This window comes from Phalangium opilio, unplaced genomic scaffold, assembly GCF_054372755.1.
Source record: "Phalangium opilio isolate 3A_F unplaced genomic scaffold, DU_Popi_V2 ptg000013l_1, whole genome shotgun sequence".
NCBI lineage: Eukaryota > Metazoa > Arthropoda > Arachnida > Opiliones > Phalangiidae > Phalangium > Phalangium opilio.
In genome coordinates, this window is record NW_028324148.1 from 11008402 (window position 1) to 11029795 (window position 21394).

The 21394-nt window shown below is 37.0% G+C and overlaps 1 protein-coding gene and 1 long non-coding RNA gene across 3 annotated transcripts; one reads left to right on the forward strand and one right to left on the reverse strand.

Annotated features, from left to right (window-relative positions):
• Positions 1 to 2920: 2920 nt before the first annotated feature.
• Positions 2921 to 16730, forward strand: LOC149709044 (sodium-coupled monocarboxylate transporter 1-like). Its single transcript, XM_089864490.1, has 10 exons — positions 2921 to 3430; positions 3945 to 4283; positions 9877 to 9942; positions 10644 to 10763; positions 11189 to 11343; positions 12219 to 12359; positions 12648 to 12783; positions 13719 to 13927; positions 16363 to 16517; positions 16591 to 16730. The coding sequence occupies exons 2-9, from the start codon at positions 3957 to 3959 to the stop codon at positions 16514 to 16516; spliced, it is 1308 nt and encodes a 435-aa protein (XP_089720616.1). The 5' UTR covers positions 2921 to 3430; positions 3945 to 3956; the 3' UTR covers position 16517; positions 16591 to 16730.
• LOC149709045 (uncharacterized) lies at positions 12361 to 21357 on the reverse strand. 2 transcript variants are annotated; one of them, XR_016381278.1, is made up of 7 exons: positions 21220 to 21357; positions 17254 to 21147; positions 14250 to 17192; positions 13979 to 14190; positions 13743 to 13875; positions 12683 to 12760; positions 12361 to 12601 (listed from the first exon to the last, which is right to left on the reverse strand). It is a non-coding gene; the product is annotated as an uncharacterized LOC149709045 (long non-coding RNA). The 2 variants fall into 2 exon arrangements; XR_016381277.1 differs by having other exon boundaries at positions 14250 to 21147.
• Positions 21358 to 21394: the final 37 nt, after the last annotated feature.

Sequence of the window (21394 nt, forward strand, 5' to 3'; positions counted from 1 at the left end):
ATCACATTCTTCTTCTTCTTCTACACACCAGGTCAAACTAATAGTCCATCTTATATACGATTAGGCTAAAAAAGATATTTGCCCATGCTGATTTTTAGGCACAACAAAAAAAACACTTTTTTTAAACTTCTGTTGTGATTTCTAGCTCACATAAAAACAATCCTTAGTTTACATCTATAGGTAAAGATAACCGTTTATTGATTTCAAACTAATAATCCATTTTTTGAGCGGACCGATAGAGATCGTTCTATTACTTTGTGACACCGTTTCTAGATAATTAAAATTAAAATTAAAATGAAAATGAAATGTTTAAGCCTTTAACATTTTTAAAAATTAATTTGATAGTTAAGTCAAGTCTACAGTAGAGGACAAACATTATCAGTTCAAAAATATCAGTAAAATACGACACCAGTACTTTAACAGGTGTGATAGAATTTGACGGAAAGCATTCAAAACGTTATATAGGACGTCCTCATAACGAAAGTACACGGAAAAGGCGGTGTCTAAAACTGGGAAAAACAGTCAAAAAGGACTGGTACCAATTCTTTTGGTGAACGATTTATCAGTTATTGAATTTTTCCCAATATCAGTGGTATTTTTCGTTTACCTTCTATATTTTGTCTCACTTATGAATATTCAACCCAAAGCGTATTGAATTTGTTTTATGAATTTGCTGTTGAATATAATTTTAATTTTATATCATATACCCTTAAGGGGGAAGACTACTGAAGACTAATCAAAATAGCCCGTTTTAGTTCGAGTCCAGTCCCCAAAATAATAGCCCTATACGGATAAAATTTTACTGACTTATAGTTCAAACCTTCTCCTAACGATTAAAATATTTTTCATTATTTTTAACTCAATATTTAAGTCAGAATATTTTTTCCCGCCGATGAAGTTTTGGATGTAGTTATTCGAGTCCAACTCTTACAATTCAATACCTAATGTTTTGTCCAATATGTCATTCGAAAGACAATTTTGAGCTGTATCGATTAAAATAATTTTCAATTAAATCCGTCCACTAATAAAAGAGCTGCACCAGAAAAACTTCAAATTTAGACAGCTTCAATACTTAATTCCTAGAGGGCACCCTATCTGGGTATAGGCTAAACTCTGAACTTCTCATACTATGTAGAAGTTTTCCTTCTATGCTGGTATAAAGACTGGCGGAACGACGGGAAAAGGTAAAACTGGTCGGCTGGCCCCCGCAGCGAGATTTTGAAGTTCTTTTGTTGTACAGAACTACCGAGGGGAGGGGTTAATACGGGAGACTGTGAATGCGATTTTGAAAGGCTTCATTCGCTTCGTCAAAGAATTTTGCTGCTCGTGGATTTCGGGGCTATTCCCGCTTATCACCAACAAAATTCTAGTTTATCCTTCTTGAATTTAGGCCTCACTGACCCTCTCCCGGGTGTTCAAATAAAATTTACTTTACTAAATGATTTTTAATAATTAAAGGGAGTCAGAAATGGTCATACAACCAGTTTTAATCGATTTAGATTAATTTAAAGCAATTTATTTTATTATTCTAAATATAGATAGCTTCCACTAAAAGGGCTAGAGATATTTCCTCCCCCTCTCTCAGCTTTAACTGCAGTGCAGTGTTGTCAGGCCCTCTGAAATTAGCCGAGTTAGTCAAGTAACGAGTGAAACTGAACTGCTAGCCTTCCTCTCTACATTTTGTGAAAACGGTCTGGCGTCGAAAAGAGATGTGGTCGTTGTCTGATACTTGGTATTGCCGTAATATTTCTTCCTATAATGTCGATGGCGCTTTTTGCGACTACGAACTTTACTTGGTGGTCTTTTTCTTTTCGATTAACTTGATTTTTTCCTAGGGGTGATTAAGGAAGACTTAACTCTGTTGCCATATACATTTTAATTTCGAAGTTGGTTAGCGATATAAAGTCTTAGGAAAAATTTTGCTGCTAAATATATTAAAAACTGATCTTGTTGTAACAAAATTGACTACTACTGGCGGTAGAGAGGGGCGTAGACTGTGTATCCCTCCATCTGGGCTCGCTCTTGTAAGAGTGGATACTGTACGCGCCCAGTAGGGGGATGACACTTTTGCTAAGAGAGAAGAGTATGACGTTTGCATACGCAGCACTGCCATTACTGTATTAAAATGATGCAAAGGTTCACTAACCGTAAACTACGTGTACATTTTAGGAGCAAGACTCACACCTTATCTGACGCTCAAATTATCCCTTCTTTCGAATAGCGCTACATTTATTGTGCATTAGGCCTAGTTCAGACCCTCTTAAATGTCACCATGTTTCAGATGAATACTTCAGTGCCTTCAAAGCTATACTATATGTACTTTCAATAGGGAAGAGAAGTACAGATCTAGTTTTATAGGTATTGTAGCTTCAAAAAAAAAAAACTTTACAGATATTACAAGCGTTTCTATTGAAAAAGGGGTAACGGTGTCACGCGAGGGGCAAACCACTCGCCTAATGGTGGTCAATGAAAGAAATTGTGCTATCCAAAGATAAAATTCCCGTAACATTCTCAGGTGTTCACAGGTCAGGTGGACGGATTTAATTGAAATTTTTTTTTAATCGATACAGCTCAAAATTGTCTTTCGAATGACATATTAGGCAAAAAATTTGGTATTGAATTGTAAGAGCTGGTCTTGAATAACTACAGCCAAAACTTCACGAGCGGGATGCGGGAAAAAATATTCTGACTTAAATATTGAGTTAAAAATAATGAAAACTATTTTAATCGCTAGGAGAGGGTTTGAACTATAAGTGAGTAAAATTTTATCCGTATGGGGCTATTATTTTGAACACTGGACTCGAACTATTTTGGGTTGTCTTAATGAAAAATGTCGAGGTGAACATCCCCTCTTGTTTAGGTCGCTATCTATCCTTGATCAGTAACGCACGCCCTTTCCCTTTCACTGGTAATCTTAACCGCGCTTGGGGAAAAAAAAAATTCCCCATTTTCAAAGATGCGAGATCAGGTTCGTCTCACCTAATGTTCAATACATTAAAGCCTTCATGACTTCTATCGGCGTTAGTATAGCGTTGAATAATAATAAATAGTTAACTGAATTCCGGTACAGGGATGGTTTATAGAAGGAAAACTTCTAAATATCCACTATAATACCTACTACACGGGGGATAGAATTGTGTTATTCCCCGCAGATCTGAGCGCCATCGTTTGAAAAAGATTCGAACTTTAGGTCAGTCGTCCTCCCCCTTAAATGCTGCTATCTTTACCAGCCTGAGAAAAGTATATAGAAACGACATACTTTTACCCAAGGCCTAAAACCTTCTGTAAATATATTTGGATACCCTTCAACGGAAAAATATGGTTTTAGTGCCAGCAGTTGTAATGTAAGAGTATTATTCAGCGATCAAGTTCTTTTAGTTTGCGATAAAGCTTGGAAAGAGAAGAGTTAAGTTTATTTCCGTAAACTTAGGTAAGTTATTTGAGAATTAATATTGATTATCTACATTAGAAGCTAACTTCCAAAAACTCTTAATGCAGTGTAGTTTAATACTTCTTAAACACATAAATATGTAACAATCGAAGAGCAGTAGATGGTGAAAGTTTGAAATTAGCTAAGTATGGCACGCATGCCCCAAATTGAGTTGCAGCCCCCATATTATGCGAGTTAATTGTTTTTTGTTCTCTGTTTAAAACTACATTTATACTATACTAATTTGAGCAACATTTTTTTGGGATTTAAAATAATTACTTTCCAAAAACGAGATTCGATTCAAATTAGGAAAAATTTAATTCAAACTAAATTGAAAATTCAATATTAACCTCATATACGCACGTCAGCCTGCAGGCACAGAACTATTTTTGAAATCAAGCCTCGTAGGACACACACGTTCTAACACCAAAATGTACCAAAAATTATGGATTGTTCCCTTCGAGTTTTAATTAACAACATGAAAAAAATGTATTATTTTACTTTTCTTAATCAGGTGGCAATTTCAATGGCTTCCGAATATATCTTGGACTTCGTAATAACGGCTGCCTCTATTTTGGCATGCGTGGTGATTAGCTTGGTTGCAAGACGTAATGAAAAGAAAACGGTTGACGGATTTCTTCTGGGTGGTAGAAGCATGTCCATTATTCCTACTGCGTTATCAGCCTTCGCCACTATCGTGTCCGCCAATAGCATTACGACAATGGTAGGAGAGACGTTTGCCAACGGAATGCAGTTCTTTATTTTTCCGATATCGATGTTCGTGATCCAAATACCCATTGCGTATTTCATTATACCAGTATTTCATAATATGTCTTACACTAGCGTCTATGAGGTAAGTTCGCCACAGCTTTCAAATTATTTAACAATGACTCGAGTAGTTTTAATTACGACCTTTAAAATTCAAACTATACATTGATATTTCAACAAATAACCCCGGGTTTATAAAATAAGATACAAAACCACATGAATTCTGTAACTATAATATTTTTCATTTAATACGGTGTGGGCAAGAAGGAATTTACTATAAGAAGACCTAAGTAGCGCGATTTTAAGCTTCTACTCTTACGCCGGTGTTAGTGGACATGTAAGCCCCACTCCTTTCATGTCCGTCATTGTTCTGCGCATTCCTATTGGATCCCGTGGGGATAGGTCATACAGACGCAAATGACGTATTCCGACTAGATAAAAAACCTCGAACAAAGAAAATGGAGGCTGCCAGCGGTGCTGAAACGGTTAGAGAATGGTTTTTAATTGCCATTAACAAGTTAATTAAAGGTTTTGAACCTAACTTTTAATGGATTTTGAATACGTGTCTTTACGTGAAAATCGTTCGTTCTATAATTACTTCTAAATCGAATCAAGTGTACTATACCATCTATCTATATCTATATAAATCAAAGTCCTGACTGACTGACTGACTGACAGACTGACTGATAATCAACGCCCAGCCCAAACCGCTTGCCCTAGAAGGCTGAAACTTTGCAGGAACGTTACTCATAAGTAGTAGGCGCGTACTAAGAAAGATTTTTCCAATCCGCCGCCATCTTAAAAATTGGCGACCAGAAATGTAAAAAATATTCTCTTTGCAATAAAGTACGCGCGCTTCAAGCGATTTCGCAAATATTTAATACACTGTTTTACTTTAACCTTAAGACAGGCTAAATGGTCTTTCGGGTTCGATTTGTCGCCATCTTTTAAAATGGCGCCCATAAATGTAAGAAAATATTCTCCTTGCAATAAAGTCCGCGCTTTTCAACCGATTTCACAAATATTTAGTACAATGGTTTCCTTTAACCTATAGACGGGCTGAATGGTCTTTCGGGTTCGATTTGTTGCCATCTGTTTAAATGGTGGTCTAAAATTTAAAAACCCTTCTATATGGAATAATGTCCGCATGAAAAGTAATGAAAACTGTCCTGACGGGCTGACGGGCAACGCCAAGTGCCTTCGTTCCTAGGGTGCTACAAAAATATTAGCCATCACTAAAATCTCCCCATTCTTTATATCATTTTGATGGAAGTTCTTATTACACGCGAGCGACGCCGCGGGTTAAAAGCTAGTGAATCTATATAACTATGAATATACAGCTCTATCATATGCCCCTTCTATCATGCCGATTTAGTTTGGGTGTTACCCTCCCTAGCTTTGACGCGTTTTGCGTGGCTCTAATAGCCAATCACAAGACAAGAGGAAGTTACGTTTCGAATTTACACACCCCCGGACTCCCCCTCCCTTCTCCCGCTCCTAAAACTAGCAGACACTTGACTGATGTCTCCTTTCGCTAAGCCCCGCCCAAACCTTATCGAGAGGTTAGACAGCGTAACACAGCTGTATATTCATGGTTATATAGATTCATGACTATACTTATGATTTCGTGGGTTCCAGAAACCAAACCAAGGCTTAACGAGAAGGTAAAAGAGATAGATGGTGATAAACATAGAGTAAGATAAAATATTAAGTCCCGCCTCCGTTTACAGCCTCCCCCACCCATGAGGGGGATTTCTGATTATCACGCGCGCACCGGACGCCTTTTTAGGCCTTCTTATAGTAAATTCCTTCTTGGTGTGGGCTCAAGTATTTAACGAGCAGAGCTGACAGGCAGGGAACCAACATAACTCGCGAGCTTATGTTGTGCTATTTTGCATGCACCATTAAATGAAGCGTTCGAAAATTTGTTTTCGCTCTCAACTAACCGTGGGAATATTTTATTTCCCCAAGGAGGATGTATACGAAGGTAGCTTCGGAGTCAGACAAAATGCAAGTTGTCCCTCTCCTCCGTTCATAAAACGATATTGTGTTCCTGGTCACCATGATTACCGCCACCCCTTACGGGAAGAGAGCATACGTTCTTGTGCATGCGTTCAAGCCTCATGAGCTTGTTCATAATTTTAAATATCGCTCGTTTCCAACAACGATCACTTGAAGCGCGCCTTTACTAACGTCTTGCACGTCGAAGTTGCGCGCTCACGCATCGGTATCTGCTTATTTACAGAACCAGTCTCCTTTCTTATTCATCCTCGTTGGTTTCCTTCAGTTTTGGGGTAAATCAGTAAATTAACAAGTTGGGAAAACCAAAATATTACCTCTCCGAGTCAAGAGAAGGACTACCTACAAACTTATTTACCCAGTTATGGAAATGTTTCTTTTTTTATGAACAAATACTGAAGTTAAAATTTATGAAATATTAAAGCAGTATACAAAGCATAGCAAATATACTGTAAATCAGACGACATTTTACATCCAATAAGGATATACTTGTACACATTAAAATCATCCGATGGGGGAAAAACCGGAAATGAAGAGATAAAACTTTGGAGGGATATTACCTTTACGTGTTTGTAAAGGCCCAATTTGCTACTCCTCAACTGTATACCCTCTATGTTCAAAGCCATATTCACAACAGGGTTGCCATGTAAACACTATCCTCTCCTTTCACCTCAACAATTTTCTTAGTTTGTCAACATGACGATTAAAGTTACATAACACCAAAGCTAATTTGTGGCTACACACACTGAAGGTAAATGCGCACCATAAAAAGCATGAACACACGAAGCTATAATCCGATTACGATCAGACCTTTCACTGATCTGGGCTGCGTTCAGCAGAGCTCACCAAAAAAGACAGCGGATTTTGGAAAACGTTTTCTGGTGAGATCTGTCGTCATAGCTTTTCTCCGGTCATCGGTCTTTTAAAAATGAAGCTAGCGCAATAAAGCGTGCAAGGTACAAAGGCTTAACAAAAATTGTATGATAACATATTTATGGAGATAGATAAGAACAACTTTTATAATTAAACATAGAAACTAACATGTCTCTTAAACTTCTCGCCGCTCTCGCGTGATCAACTTGTTTCACGCCAATTAAATAGCTATAGTCCCAACAGAATCAGCAAGAGCTATTTGTATTAATTCCTCCATGCTTTTTCGCCAAGCTGAGAACTACGCGTTTTACGTCACGTTATCCAAAAACCCGACTATTTTCCTTGAAGACCGCGCTGGCTCACTGAGCACCGTGACGTCAAAATTCAATAACAAAATCCCGTTCTGGATGACACTGCTAACAGCGCCTGACAGCGCTGAGCTCTGCTGAACGCGGCCCAGATTTCCACCATGATTATAAAGTCTAAGCCTAATTATTTAAAAGTGTATTTAACTTTCGGCTCACTCTGAACCGTTAATGTCTCTGTATTACAGAAACGAAAACCAAACCCAAGCGTTTACTTTTTGGTTCACTAGGCCTAATGACAAATAAAAGTTCATTTGCCCAATATAGTTGCGTTCTTCTTGAAATCACTTTAGAAAGAATTATGCTATAAACAGATGTAGTATAGCTTAAGTAATATATAAACATCGATTTCAAATAATAATAATAAAAAATATTCTTGGGATATCAGAATGAAACAGAGCTTTATAGCTACAAAACCACTAAAGGCATCGAAATTACGAAAAATATTTCCATATATTAATAATATATTATGAGAAAACCAAATATTAAGGTTTTGTAGGATTTCTTTCCACAAAACAAAGCGAACTGCTAACGCGGTGCACTAACGGACGGACACACACAGACTAAAACATAGGCTGCTTTTTAACTCTTTCCGTTTTAATTTTGAGTTGAGAAACTAGATTATCTTAAATATTAAAATAAATATAATTAATATTAAATATTTTCTTCGTTAGTTGTTCGCCTTATAGAGCGTTACATCGCGTTGATAAAGAACAATTAGACATTCTTGAGAGACTTGACTAATTTTGGCGTTTGAAATGAAGCATACGCCGGTTGCATTACCTTACTCAAATAGGTAGTATATAAGGGTGTCGAACTACAGCTAAAAGCAAGAACAACCGCAATTGCGAAAACCTTTGGTGGACAACCCACCCTAGGGAGGCTAGACGTTTCTCGTAACCCTAGCTGATCGCCGCGAATGTCTTAAACCAAACGATGACTATGGAGTTAGAAGCCAATAAGACAGATTGGTGTCTATGTGGAATAGACGGAAGACCAGTAGATGGTGGTGTTTAGAAGCCAGTATGTACAGACTGGTGTCCAAGTGGGATGGACGAAGACCAGAAGATGGTGGTGATTAGAAGCCAGTATGTACAGACTGGTGTCCATGTGGGATGGACGAAGACCAAAAGATAGTGGAGATTAGAAGCCAGTATGTACAGACTGGTGTCCAAGTGGAATGGACGAAGACCCGAAGATGGTGGTGATTAGAAGCCAATGAATACAGACTGGTGTCCATGTGGGATGGACGAAGACCAAAAGATGGTGGTGATTAGAAGCCAGTAAGTACAGACTGGTGTCCGTGTGGGATGGACAAAGACGAGAAGATGGTGGTGTGAGAACTCAAGTAAAGGAGCCATTTCCGTGACTGTGAAAGCAGTTCGGAAATGGCGAACACGTTTGCTCCGATTTGGAAACTGCGAACGCGGTCACGTGGGTGTAACAACAGACAAACACACAGACAGACACACACACACGTCGAAATTAGAACCTCTCCGTGACATACGTCACTCGGAGAGGTAAAAATCCCGGTGTAGGCAATACGTACGACGAAAAGCTCGGTTCGTGAACAGTTCTACAGGAAATACGGGAACGTATAAGCAACTCTAAAAGCCATCAAACGTTTTCCGTGGTCTTAACTCTGGTCTGGTCTCAACCTCATAGCATAATTCAACTAAACACCACCTCCCGTGCCTGGCATAAAAAGGATTAAAATACTAGTCAATATAATATACTGAATTTTTTTTCATTTTGAGCTCTTTAGAGCTGGAAAACTATTGTTCCGTTCCATTGGGGCTGGGCACCTTCCCACCCATTTTTTCCCCAATTTTTAGTGTGAGCTTTGGTTATAAATAAAGTTCTAGTATTTTCGCGAATTTTCCACTCAAAGTTATCTTCTAGGTCACGTTATACCTCATAAGTGGCATAGCGTAATAAATTTCAAATGATAGATATCACGCTAAACGTTAATCTGGCCGGGACCATCTTGTTACTGTTGGCGGTCAATATTTAACGGGAGGGTGAAGCAGAAAATCAAGTGAATTTTATCGATTCTTCTACTAAATATAAGACCAGTCTGCCACGAGAATTTTGTTACTAAAAAGGCAAGGCGTTACGCGATTGGTCGGAGGTCCTTCTTTAAAATTATCCTCAAAATCTGAACCTAATTTGAATTTTAAAATCATTCAGAAGTATTTCCTGAATGTTTGGCTATGCAGCCTGATCTTATAATTAGTAGAAGAATCGATAAAAATTCACTTGATTTTCTACTTCACCCTCCCTTTAAGGAAGCTTTTGGTACTGCAATAGTACGTACAATAGTATTGTGTTGTTTACAATATATAAAATTGGGAGCATTAATACGTCTATTGCATATTTTAATTGTTTTATTTACCTCGTTAAAATTTGTACTTATTTCAGTATATTGAAAAGCGGTTCGATAGATTTCTACGGATTCTGATCTCCGGAATATATCTAATTATCAACGTAAGTATGGAAAAGAATTGAAACTTATTTAAACTTTTGGTATGTTTACGGTTATGGTGAGACTCGTTACCTTACCAAAATATATTCCACAATTCAAACAACGAAATGAATTGCTTTTCTCAAACCCAAATCAAAAGCAAATTAAATTTGATGAAAAGTTTATTTCGTTTGTATGGTGCAATTGAGTAGTATTACCTATTACACTGATTGAATTTCACAGTAAAGTTTAATAGAAGAAGGTAGAGTGCCTGTAAAAGGTCATTACCATGAGCAGAATTTGTGTTTTGTTCAATTTCTGAATGAAAAGAATACAATAATCTCGATCAAGCAGGCCAAATGGTGCCACGTTAAACCCATCTCCCCAATTTCCTACCATATTTAAGTCGCCCTACTTCGAATCGTGGCAATTGGATACACAATCAGCGTAGGGCTATTACTGAGTTTGCTGTTTATTGTTTTTGCATGAACTCATGAAGAAAGCGGTAACATCGTGAAAGACCGAACGAAAAGGATAATTGTCTAAAAAATAAGATTATTAAAATCTGATAAGTACGGCTTGAGTTGCGTTTCCTTCGTATTAGAGGTACATATACATGCAGTATATACATCAAATCCCCTTAAAAATCATTACATAAAGGCTTATTTTTCACTATTACAATGTTCAGTGGTTGAAATCACCCTTTCTGTTTGTCTATTTCCAGCTCTTTCTAAATGGCATTTACCTTTACGTCCCTGCAATTACTGTGACTACCGTCACCGGAGTAAGCTATTGGATTATGCTAGTTTTGGCTGGACTTCTCTGTACAATTTACTGCACGATTGTAAGTTAAGTCAAAATATCTAAATATATTATGAAATGTACAAAAACTCGTGTAAAGAGAGAAGCTGCATGGTGTAAGGTTGTAATCTAGACTCAAACTCCGCCTTCCTCTAAGATAAAATTTAAGTGTAAAGACAAAACACTTTTAAAAAAGTCAGACATATTTTTTGTTCCATAAGTATGACACTACGTATGCTTCGTAATGCTAGAGACTTACTGAGAGCTCGAGACCGACGCAAGATTTGACTACACTCGGTTTTAAGTCTTAGACAGCGCCTCACCAGGCGTCGCTTTACGGCAATCTATGACGTTTCACCTACGTCACTTCATGACAAGCTCTCAGTAACCAGCGACAAACTCATGGAACATATCATACGAACTTATGGTGCAACGAGTGACTGATCAAAATAAACATTTGTATTAAAGGGTGGCTTGAAAGCTGTGATATGGACGGATGTCTTTCAATGCTTTCTTATGTTTGCAAGTGTAATTATGGTTACGATTGCCGCTTTCGTAGAAGTTGGTGGGATTTCAAATGCATGGACAACCACCTTTTCAGGCCAGGTTTACCAACACATTATGTAAGTGAGATTCCAGATACATCATGTGATAGTTCCTCGGCCAATGATATATTCAGATATGGCGACTGATTTAATTTGATGATCTAGTTTTGTTAAAATTTGTTAAAATTAAGTATACATAGCACTTACCTCGAACAACTTTAAACGTCACTGTTTAAAAATTTAGGTTACTTTATTTTAAAGCAAAAATACAAGCAATATAACATCACACCAGGGATAGAGTTAATTTTTGAAGTAGGAATGGAGAACGGTTAGTATTTACTTCAGTTCAGACTCATAGCCCATTATAGAGCTCCTCCCTCCTACACGTAACGAAAAGTTTAAATTATCTTATTGGCTCATTAAAACTACGTTTTGATGACGTTGCTGACGGGGACGGTGAAAAATACGTAATTCCTTTTTACCTCTGTCTCTATGACCCGCCTCTTCTTTCTTTGACGTGCGCCCACATTACTCTGTTCTCCATTCCTACTTCTAAAATTAAATCTATCCCTGATCACACCATAAAAGTTTTTTTTTTCTAAAAATAGAAGGGAAAATAACGCTATGATTAGAGGTGTCTGCTGAGCAGAACAAGCAGGGGTAATTGGTTCTGTTTAGCAGACGCCTCCAATCATGGCGAGGGAGGAATTGGTTAGCGTTTATAAGACTAATTAAATGCATTTTTTTTGTAGTAAGCTATTTCTTTTAGGGAAATTTTGGTTCGATGAATCTATGCATTCATTTTAGTATTTGATTTTTCGTTTTTTTTTATTAGAGAGAAATGAGCCAGGGGGGAAAGATTCCGCGGGCTCGGATTTTTCGTTCTTAAATGTGAAAATTAACCGAACAAGATTATGTGATTGTGATTGATTTTTAACGCCTGTGCTTTTTAGCATCACAGAAAACTTAGAAAACAATTATTCTATTTGGAGTATTGTTTTCTACGCCTTTGCTTGTTGTTTTTACACTACTATTGGATCTCAAGCCTGCGCCCAACGATTCTTGTGCGTTAAAGACTACAAGACTGCAAAAAGGTACGAAATAGATCTATTTATTTTAAAATAAATTGAATAACTTAAAATTTAATATAATAAAAAATCACGGGGAATGTAATCAATAAGTTCTTTTTGCTAAATATTGAGCGTTCGACATCATGATGGATTTTGAATTTCACAATTAGTGAAAAGTCTTGGGAATGTTTCATAAGATGATGATTTTTATAAATGTCCCCCGCTTAATTTGTGCAAAACATTGAGCGTGTAATGGCCGCTTTATTCTGTGTAAATAACAATTAAACTGTGAATCATTTCGTTATATTCCAGAACATTTTTATTGAGCAACGCTTTGGGCCTCATACTTTACGTCATAGTTTTTTTCACTTGCGTCGCGGTTTTTGGAGCATTGTCCAAGTGCAATCCTTTGCTTGGAGCAAACCCTAAAATTTATTTGCCTGATCAGGTAAGATTATCAGTATGGATCAAATTATTTTTCATAAGGTACAGATAAAGAACGCGTTATTTACACTAGGGATGCACCGATATATCGGCCGATATTATCGGCCCATAAAAAATAGTATTAATCCATGAATATCGTTTCCAAGAGTGTGGTACCGATACATATTTTAGCCTTAACCCCTTCCTTTAAAAATGGCATGGTCTAAGTTAAATCCTTGCTTGGTTTTTAGTAAAAATGCAGCTCCTTTCCTTGTTCAACATGAAGTAGCGTTATAAGCAAACTTATGGACCACAAGTGAAAAGGTCGAAGTGTAAATTAGTGACACCAAACACATTAGAGCGTGTGTCGACTTCGATTGTTTGCTGGAGGTATGGGAAACTAGGGAAATTACTTTCTTCTGAGATAGTGGAAAACCTTTAAATTTTTAAAGAGAAATGTTAAATTGTGGGAATTAATCTTGTCAAATTTTTCCCGGAAATATCGGTTTACATGAAGCCGATATTGGCCGATGCCGATAAGAATAAGATGGGCCGAAAAATCGGCCGATATATCGGTAACCGATAAATCAGTGCATCCCTAATTTTCACGGTGCCCTCTAAAGGTATTTCCGCACTAGGCGAACTAAAGTACGCCTACAGAATAGGTACTAATATTCTCATTAAAATATACTACTTATTTATACTGTAGGAAAACGACCGTTTGTCGTATAGAGTAAATTGTCAGTTCTACGTATGCAAACGTCATACCCTTCTATCTCTTTGCTCATTGTCATCCCCCCTATCGGGCGCGTACAGTATCCCCTCTTACAAAAGCGGGCCTAGAGGCAGGGATACAGAGTCTACTGCCCTCTCTACCGACACTACTCTATTGTACCTAAATTATCAATAAGCAATGCTTAGGCCTATATGTACAATGTAAAGTATTTTTTTCAATTTCAGATTTACATATTCGTGGCATCTAACCTTTTCAAGGGTGTTCCCGGTGTTTTGGGTATAGTTTTGTCGGGTCTTCTGAGCGCCGCTCTCAGTTCCGTTTCTTCAAATATAAACGCTCTGTCTGCCAATTTCCTGGAGGATTTCATCACGCCAATATTCCCTAAATTAAAAAAATCAAGAACAAAAAAGGGTTATTTTGTGCAGAATTTTGAGTAAGACCATATTTGAACCGTATAATTTTAATTTTATGTGGATAAAATTACTCTGGTAAATCAAAGTAAGAGTTTGCCAAGCTACAGAAACGCTATTGCGTGAAATCGTAGCGTTGATAGTAGACAGGGTGGGTCAGTGGATGTTGTTAATTGCTGAGAGGAAATTCCATTTCGTTCAATTAGGTGCCTAGTTATGTCTCATCGTCCTTGGTCCCAGAAGTTCAGTCGTAGATAGTTTTATAAAGGAGGATGCATAACTCGTTCTGGAAATGGAAGAGATAAAATTAAATTAAATAAAAAGAAAAAAAAACGAGGCATATACCGCATGTAGTGGCGCGCAAGCCGTCGGTAAAGGCGCGTGTCACAGTGATTGTTGTTGAAAACGAGAGATATTCAAAATTATGAACAAGCAGAGTGATGTTCTGAGTAGTACAATTTTAGTTGTTCAGTACATTTTAAAGTCTTCAGTACGAAAAGTACTATTTGATGTTTGAAAGTACATTTTCAAATTACATTTTTTAACATTAGCGTCCATGGGACGAAAAATTCGCAGCTAGATGGCGCCAAAAGCCTTTCGTGAAGGGGGACGGAAATTTTTATATCCCGAAAGGGGGAAAAGTACGTTTTCAAAAAGCCTCCCATTGGAGTAGTACGTTTTACTATAGGGAGTGGGCAAAGGGGTGAAAATCTCCCCTACTAAGCGTCAGAACCTCACTTAGCCAATCAGGAGCCTTCCTTCACTATCCTCAGGGCCGTCGCCAGCCTGGTCAAATTTTAGGTAGGGCCGCGATAGGGCACATTTTCGGACGAATGCACCTTATTACCAATGCGTGTGCCAGGTTTTAATGCAAGATTTTTAATTGAAAAGTCTGGTTCAAGATGATTCATATTAGAAAATAACTTAAAAGTTCCTGTGAAGAACACGACGCATCATTTTGCCTCAGATTGTTCAATTAAAATCGTGCTTAAAGCCTTGGTATACTCATGGGGAATAGGGTGGATTAGTATTAAAATCGTGCCTATACAAGAAATTTGAAAACTTTGTACTATTTATTAAAAGTTTAGCGAGGGAAGAGACAATGTCAACGAGGTCTCAAAACAAATTAATAGAAGGTTTTAACAACTATAAATTAAAATTACGAAAGTCATAACAATAACATGTAAAAGAAGATAATAAGTTACCAAAAATTATTATGAAACCTGTTCATTGATTGTTTGATCTGGTTATAAACATATCTCTAATACCAGCTTTCACCTTTTCCAAAATTTTGGCCCTAATAATTAGTTGCCACAAACGCAAAAACCACACCAGGCAAAGGTCCCTATTCCGGAGTATAGGAAAAAAACTTAATTGTAAGGCCGCCTGATTTCACGAAGCTCTAGACCACCCGAGTGTTCAGAATCATCCAGTGTTGCCAATGTGTGGGAAATTTTGGTATGGTTTTAGGCTCTATGGGAAAAAGGTAATTTTTTTCCGAAATCGGTCAAATATGAGAATTTCCCTGTTTTAAGTGTTAACTATGCAGTTAAAATTAGTGCATTTTCGAAAAAATTTCCTGGTTAAATAATTGCAAGTGTCATTTTGAAAAAAATTCGGTGATTTTAAATTTGACACTGGAGAAAGAGTAGCATATTTTGAGAATTTTAAAGCTTTATAGCGTTTTGGCGCATTTGTACATACTGTCAAAGTCATGTGGAGTGATATTCCAAATAAAACCTAGTAGGAAAACATAGTCCAGATAAATGTGACTGTAACATATTTTAGCTGGGGGCGGGGCTAAATAGGGCGTGTGGGAAATGTGGGAAATTTTTTCAAATGGAAGTGGGAAATCCACTTTCAAACATTGGCAACTCTGGAATCATCTGCTCTACCGTCTACGAAGAGTGTGCCAATTTGCCAAAGCTTGGCGAAAACGTTTTTTTTTATGCCATGACACTAATTTTTTATATTTCGCTTTATAACCCTGGTGGGGTTAGGGGTAGGAGCGTTGGGCCAATGAAACCTACTGGTAGGGCCACGAGCAGTTTCCAAGCATTTTGGAAATATTTCAGGTAGGGCCAAACACATTGTAGGAAGGGCCGGGCCACACTTATCTGGTAGCTGTCTATAGGAGAAAGTACGTTCCCAAAAATATAAGGAACAACACTTTTACAAGCTCATGAGGCTAGAGTAGGGAGGCTTGAACTCGTGTGTGAGATGTACTGAGAACGTACACTCTCTTGCCGTGAGGGTTAGCGGGAAACGGCACAGTAGGCCGACCATTTTAGGAACGGGAGACTACGTGCATTTTTCCTGACTCAGAGTCTCCCCTTTTATACATTCTCCTTGGTTTCACGCACATATGCAGATTTTAAAAAAGAATTTAATTTATACTTTTTAAACTTATATTTTCTCTATTAAAACGTAATAACTGAGATTTAAAACTATATTACAGCTGTTTCTTTTGGAGTATTGACGATTTTGATAGGGCTAGGTGTTCCTCTAATGGGTGGAGCAATTCAAGTTCTGTTGCTTGTAGTAGGCGCCTTTGGTGGTCCAATTTGCGGAATTTTATTTTTGGCATTTTTCTACCGAAAAACCAGTATTAAGGTGAAACTAACAATTTCATTAAGTCCATGAAAGAAATGTTAAATTTTGTTATTTATTTTCATCCGTATTTTAGGCCTGCAAGTTATCCCTTTTAGTGACATTCTCTTTAAGCGTGTGGTTGACAATTGGTTCATACAAATATCACCCACACAAACCTCAATTCCAGCATCCTGTCGAACAAATATGCGCGGAAGAACTAGCACCCTATAACCTGACGAGCGGAAATTACGAATTTTCAGAATTAAATAATTCGACTTCCAACGATGTGTTTCCAATGGAGTAAGTAATATAATTATTTTTCAATCGAATTGAAATCTAGCTTCTAAGTTAAAATTTTTGTTCATAATATAGGCGGCAAGGACTAGCCATCTATGGACTATGTTCATTTTGGATTGCTCCCCTGTCAGCGGTCCTATCTACTATACTTGGGATTCTTTTTGGTTTGATATTCGGTATATTTAATTGTTTAAATATACACCTCCCGCATTTAAATTTAATAGATATTGGGTGGTCCCCTAAATCGACCCACCAAACAAACCTTTTAAATTTTTATTACGGCTCAGATCTCGTTCACGGGCTTTGAGGTGAGAAAGGGATAACCTGATTGGCTCGATCGATATTGCCATGCGCAGAACCTGTTTTACCCCAAGAGTCAGACTCTGACGAGTCACGAGACTAGTCCAATCAGAAAAAAAAATTATTTCGTCCCTCAACAACAGATGGTTCAAAAGGCAACCTTGTTAGTCACGTGGTCCTATCCCTTAGAAGGAGATTAGACCTAATCCACTTGTTTATATTTTGGTTGGGATTATTCAGAAGGCCCTGCACGTCTTAAAATTATTCTTGAAACAGATTGGTTGATGTTTTTACTCTAAATCTATTAAGTAGAGGCAGGACATATCATTTTGATAAATTGTTCTATGTAATATTGTTTACCCATACAGCGCAAGAAAAGTCTACTGACATTAGACTGCTAAGCCCTCTCGTACTGACTAGTGAGGAGAAGGCATCAATACTACAGTGAGTATTATCGTTTCATATACTTGGATGCGCTCTTACTATTCATTAGCAAGTATTCATGAATGGCTATTAAGCATTTCTTGGCATATTAGTAAAGTCACAAGTTCATAAGACATGTTTGTCACTGCTTACTGACAGCTTGTGACGTAGGTGAACGTTGCCTCTGTACCCTCCATACGTCACCGAAATCCTCCCATCATTCTCAGCGTTTAAGTAAGGTTGTACTGTACGGAATCGTAAAGGACGCCCTTTCTGTCTTAGAAATAGAAGCTACTACTCATACAAAAACAATGGTGCTACGCGGCAGCACTTAACAATCGTCTACCGATGGGCCTGCGCGAGGTAAACTGTGAGAGTTTCGGTGCCACAGGTCGCCCATCATAAATTCCACTCCATCTTATCTCACTACCCACTGCTTTATGCGCATATATATCTCTTTGTGAAAAATATGAATTTTTATATTGAGATCAATCACTATGATAAGTACATGTATTGGAAAAGAATATTCATTGAGTTATTAACATTTCTTAGGATGAAAACTGGCGAAGATGATGCGTTCTTGTTGGAACCTTTGAAAAAACCAAATCCTGAAGCTGACATCAAGGAAACACTAACACCTTTCGTTTAAAGGCAACGTTTAATCTGTATAGTTTTGAAAATATACTTTATTTTGATGACTTAAAATATTATTCATTCACATTTGCTTAAAAGTTATGACTGGAACAATATAATATGCCCAAATCACTTTGAATTTGTATAATTTGCATCCCCAACTTAAGAAATAGGTAAAGTTGATATTTTACGGACCACATGATGCACGAGTTGAAAACCAACATTGAAGAACCTAACAGCCCATAATAAGTTTTAATTAAATATTCCAAACTCATATATTATTATTCATAATTATTAAAAAGAGAAAAAAACCCTAGCAAAGAGTGTGGTCTTAATTGTTAGTAGTGAGGAAGTGTCCTGTGTTTCTTACATTTTCGATTGAATGGTCGCTCACGTTAAACTTAATTCGTTAACAATTGAGGTTACTGACAAAAATTTACACCAAAAATTAAGAGCTATGATTACATTAACATTCAATTTTTAAAAGCAGTTTTGTGAATTTAGAATGTCTTTGTTTGCTATGCAATTGGGTCCTCGGGCAAGGATGTGACTAATCAATTTTCAGAATCAGATGAATAGTATAGGAAAATGAGGTTTATTTGGGAGGTGAAAGGGGGTGGGGTGTTTGGGTCAAGTCACCTACGGCGGACACGGGACAATCGGCCTTAATATGGTTTAATCGCCGATATGTGTTGTATTCCCGCGAACTTTATTGCCCAGGAGTTTTATAGATTGGAGTCGTAAATATGTTTCAGTAAAATAAGTGTAACAAATAAAAAACGAAAATGCACTGCTGATGAGGATGTAAATTACGTCGAGGGTATATTTTGCCACAGGGACACACAGCATTCCTAATTTTCCAACTCATTTATACTAATAGTATAAATACCTTACATTCTACTCCAGAAATATTTACTCTGATGAAAATTTCAATAGGGATATTTTGATACGTCATCGTAGGCGTCTTTCTTTTTTAGAATTTTCTCTTCCCTCTATTGGCCTACTGCATGCTTTATCGCACAATTTTTTCAACAAAAAAAATCATACCACATTTCAATCAAAGTTCATGATACGTCATGAATTTAGTCATCGCGAAACCGTATTAAATGAGTCTAAGATTATGTCGTGAATTCTTTACTTGTAACGTTATGCTGCCTATCAACACCATGAATTATTGTGGGCTTTGGGTCTACCATCACTCGTGTATGAGTTGGACTTGGTGCTTGTGTAGTTAATATGATAACCGGTTTAGGTACGCGTCATGTCGTAGTGCGGCCAATGTTGATCCTCCATAAATCTTACCTTGGTAAGGTTTAACCAAATTTTTTAAAATCTTTCATACGCCCAGAAATACAGCTAACAAGAATCATGGTGTAGGGATTTTTTCTGAACGCATCTATGCGAATAATGTACTAAGAGCTAGACTGATCACAATTTATGACGAATTTTACCTCGCGAATCATCTATGAGGCCAACCCACAAAACGTGCATTGAAAATAACATGTGAATATGGGGCCACAATGATTGGTATTTGCTGTAAGTGTTTTTGATACTTCCGACTGCGTTGTTGAACAAGTTTAATTTTTCAAGTAATGTAACAGATATTGGTAGTAGTTTTACCACGATAGTCTTCTTTCAACTTTAATGGTTACGAGTTAGTGTTGTTGATGCCATTTTTGTGTTGAGGCATGGTCAATGATGTGTCCATTTTAGAATAATGGTTACTTTAGGAGTGCCTCTTTATCATATAGTTTGGTCTGTATATGAAATTTGGCATATATCTGAGTTGTGACGTGGACCGGTTACACTATGTCGACCTTTATTAGTGACGCAAGTAACCTTTTTCGGTAAATCTCCGCCGGTTAAGGCCTTAATTAGCTTTGTCACGCGCAAGTGCTGTTATTAAAGAAAAGCTTTTATTCTTATCATTTGATTAAGCCTGTAGTTTAAAATTCAATTTAATTCTCATTTGGCGATACCCGTTACTATCTTGGGATCACTACTTTTTTAAAAGTACACTTCTGCTTGATAAAGGCCTATTATCGTTCTTAAAATGGAAGCTATTGAAATGGTATAAACAGGATGAGTAGGCTGATATGTCTCCCTCTACATGTGGGGCCAATTTCCTTATTTTAAGGGTCAATGTTTGGATGTCCATACCTTAGAAACAAAATTTATAGGACCCCGTGTACTTTTAAACTTTTCGCTTAGTCTCATCCGAAGAACACGCTATTTTAATTATAACATACTTATCACAAACACTTTCAAAGTCATAAGTGTTTAATTGGAATATTTTAGCTTATTTGCATAGCAAAGGCCTGGATCAGCTTTATTTGTTAAAGTCTTTTAACTTACAAGCATAACAAGGGCCTAAATCAGTTTTATTTGTTAGAATACTTTAGTTTACTTAATAACAAAGGCATAAGTTGGATTTAGTATTAACGCTCGTTCTTGCGTAATTTCACGTTGTGGATGAGTATAGTATTGATTAAATCTTATTGGGGTTCATTTTAAGTTTCAAGAAATGTGCAACATTTAAATTTACCGTACATTAAACTCGTGGAATTTCATTCGATATTTAGGCTGAAAATTTAAAACTTTCAACAACTTCATATTTTATTTAAAATTCTGTTCATTAATAAACAATATGGTATTACGTTAGTTTATGGACTTTAAGACATAAAGTAAGCATGAAGATGAAAGAATATTAAATTCTTGAAAGCGAGCATGCAAAAGTCCTGACAGATGTTGAATACGAACCCAAAAATGCTCTACTTAGTAAGCCTAAAGTTAAAATGCATTATTGTGGGTACTTGCTAATAAATATTTTTTTAAACTGCTAACATCTTAAAAAATGAGACTATATTAAGTGTGAAAAATCTCTCCTAAGGAATAATTTCAATACATGTCAACCGGTTTAGTATACTGGTCACTTTATCCTACAGCCGGCCTTTATGGTTTTTGGTTTGAATATGCCACAATATTTTAAAATGGTGGCCTAAACGGGATAATTTTCGTTCAATGTAAGCTTTGCCACTGAAAAGAAGATTCAATTATCTTAGAAACTTACAAATCATCTTCATTCAAGTTCCTCTATCTAAACTTCAAAACTGAACTTCTTGTAAAGTCATGTTTACTATCTTATAATATTAAAAGTGTACGATAATGTTAAAAATGTTCAGTGTCGAAATTTTCTTGAACTTTCGTCGAAACTAATAGCATCAAGATCTTGAGTTGCTGAGCTG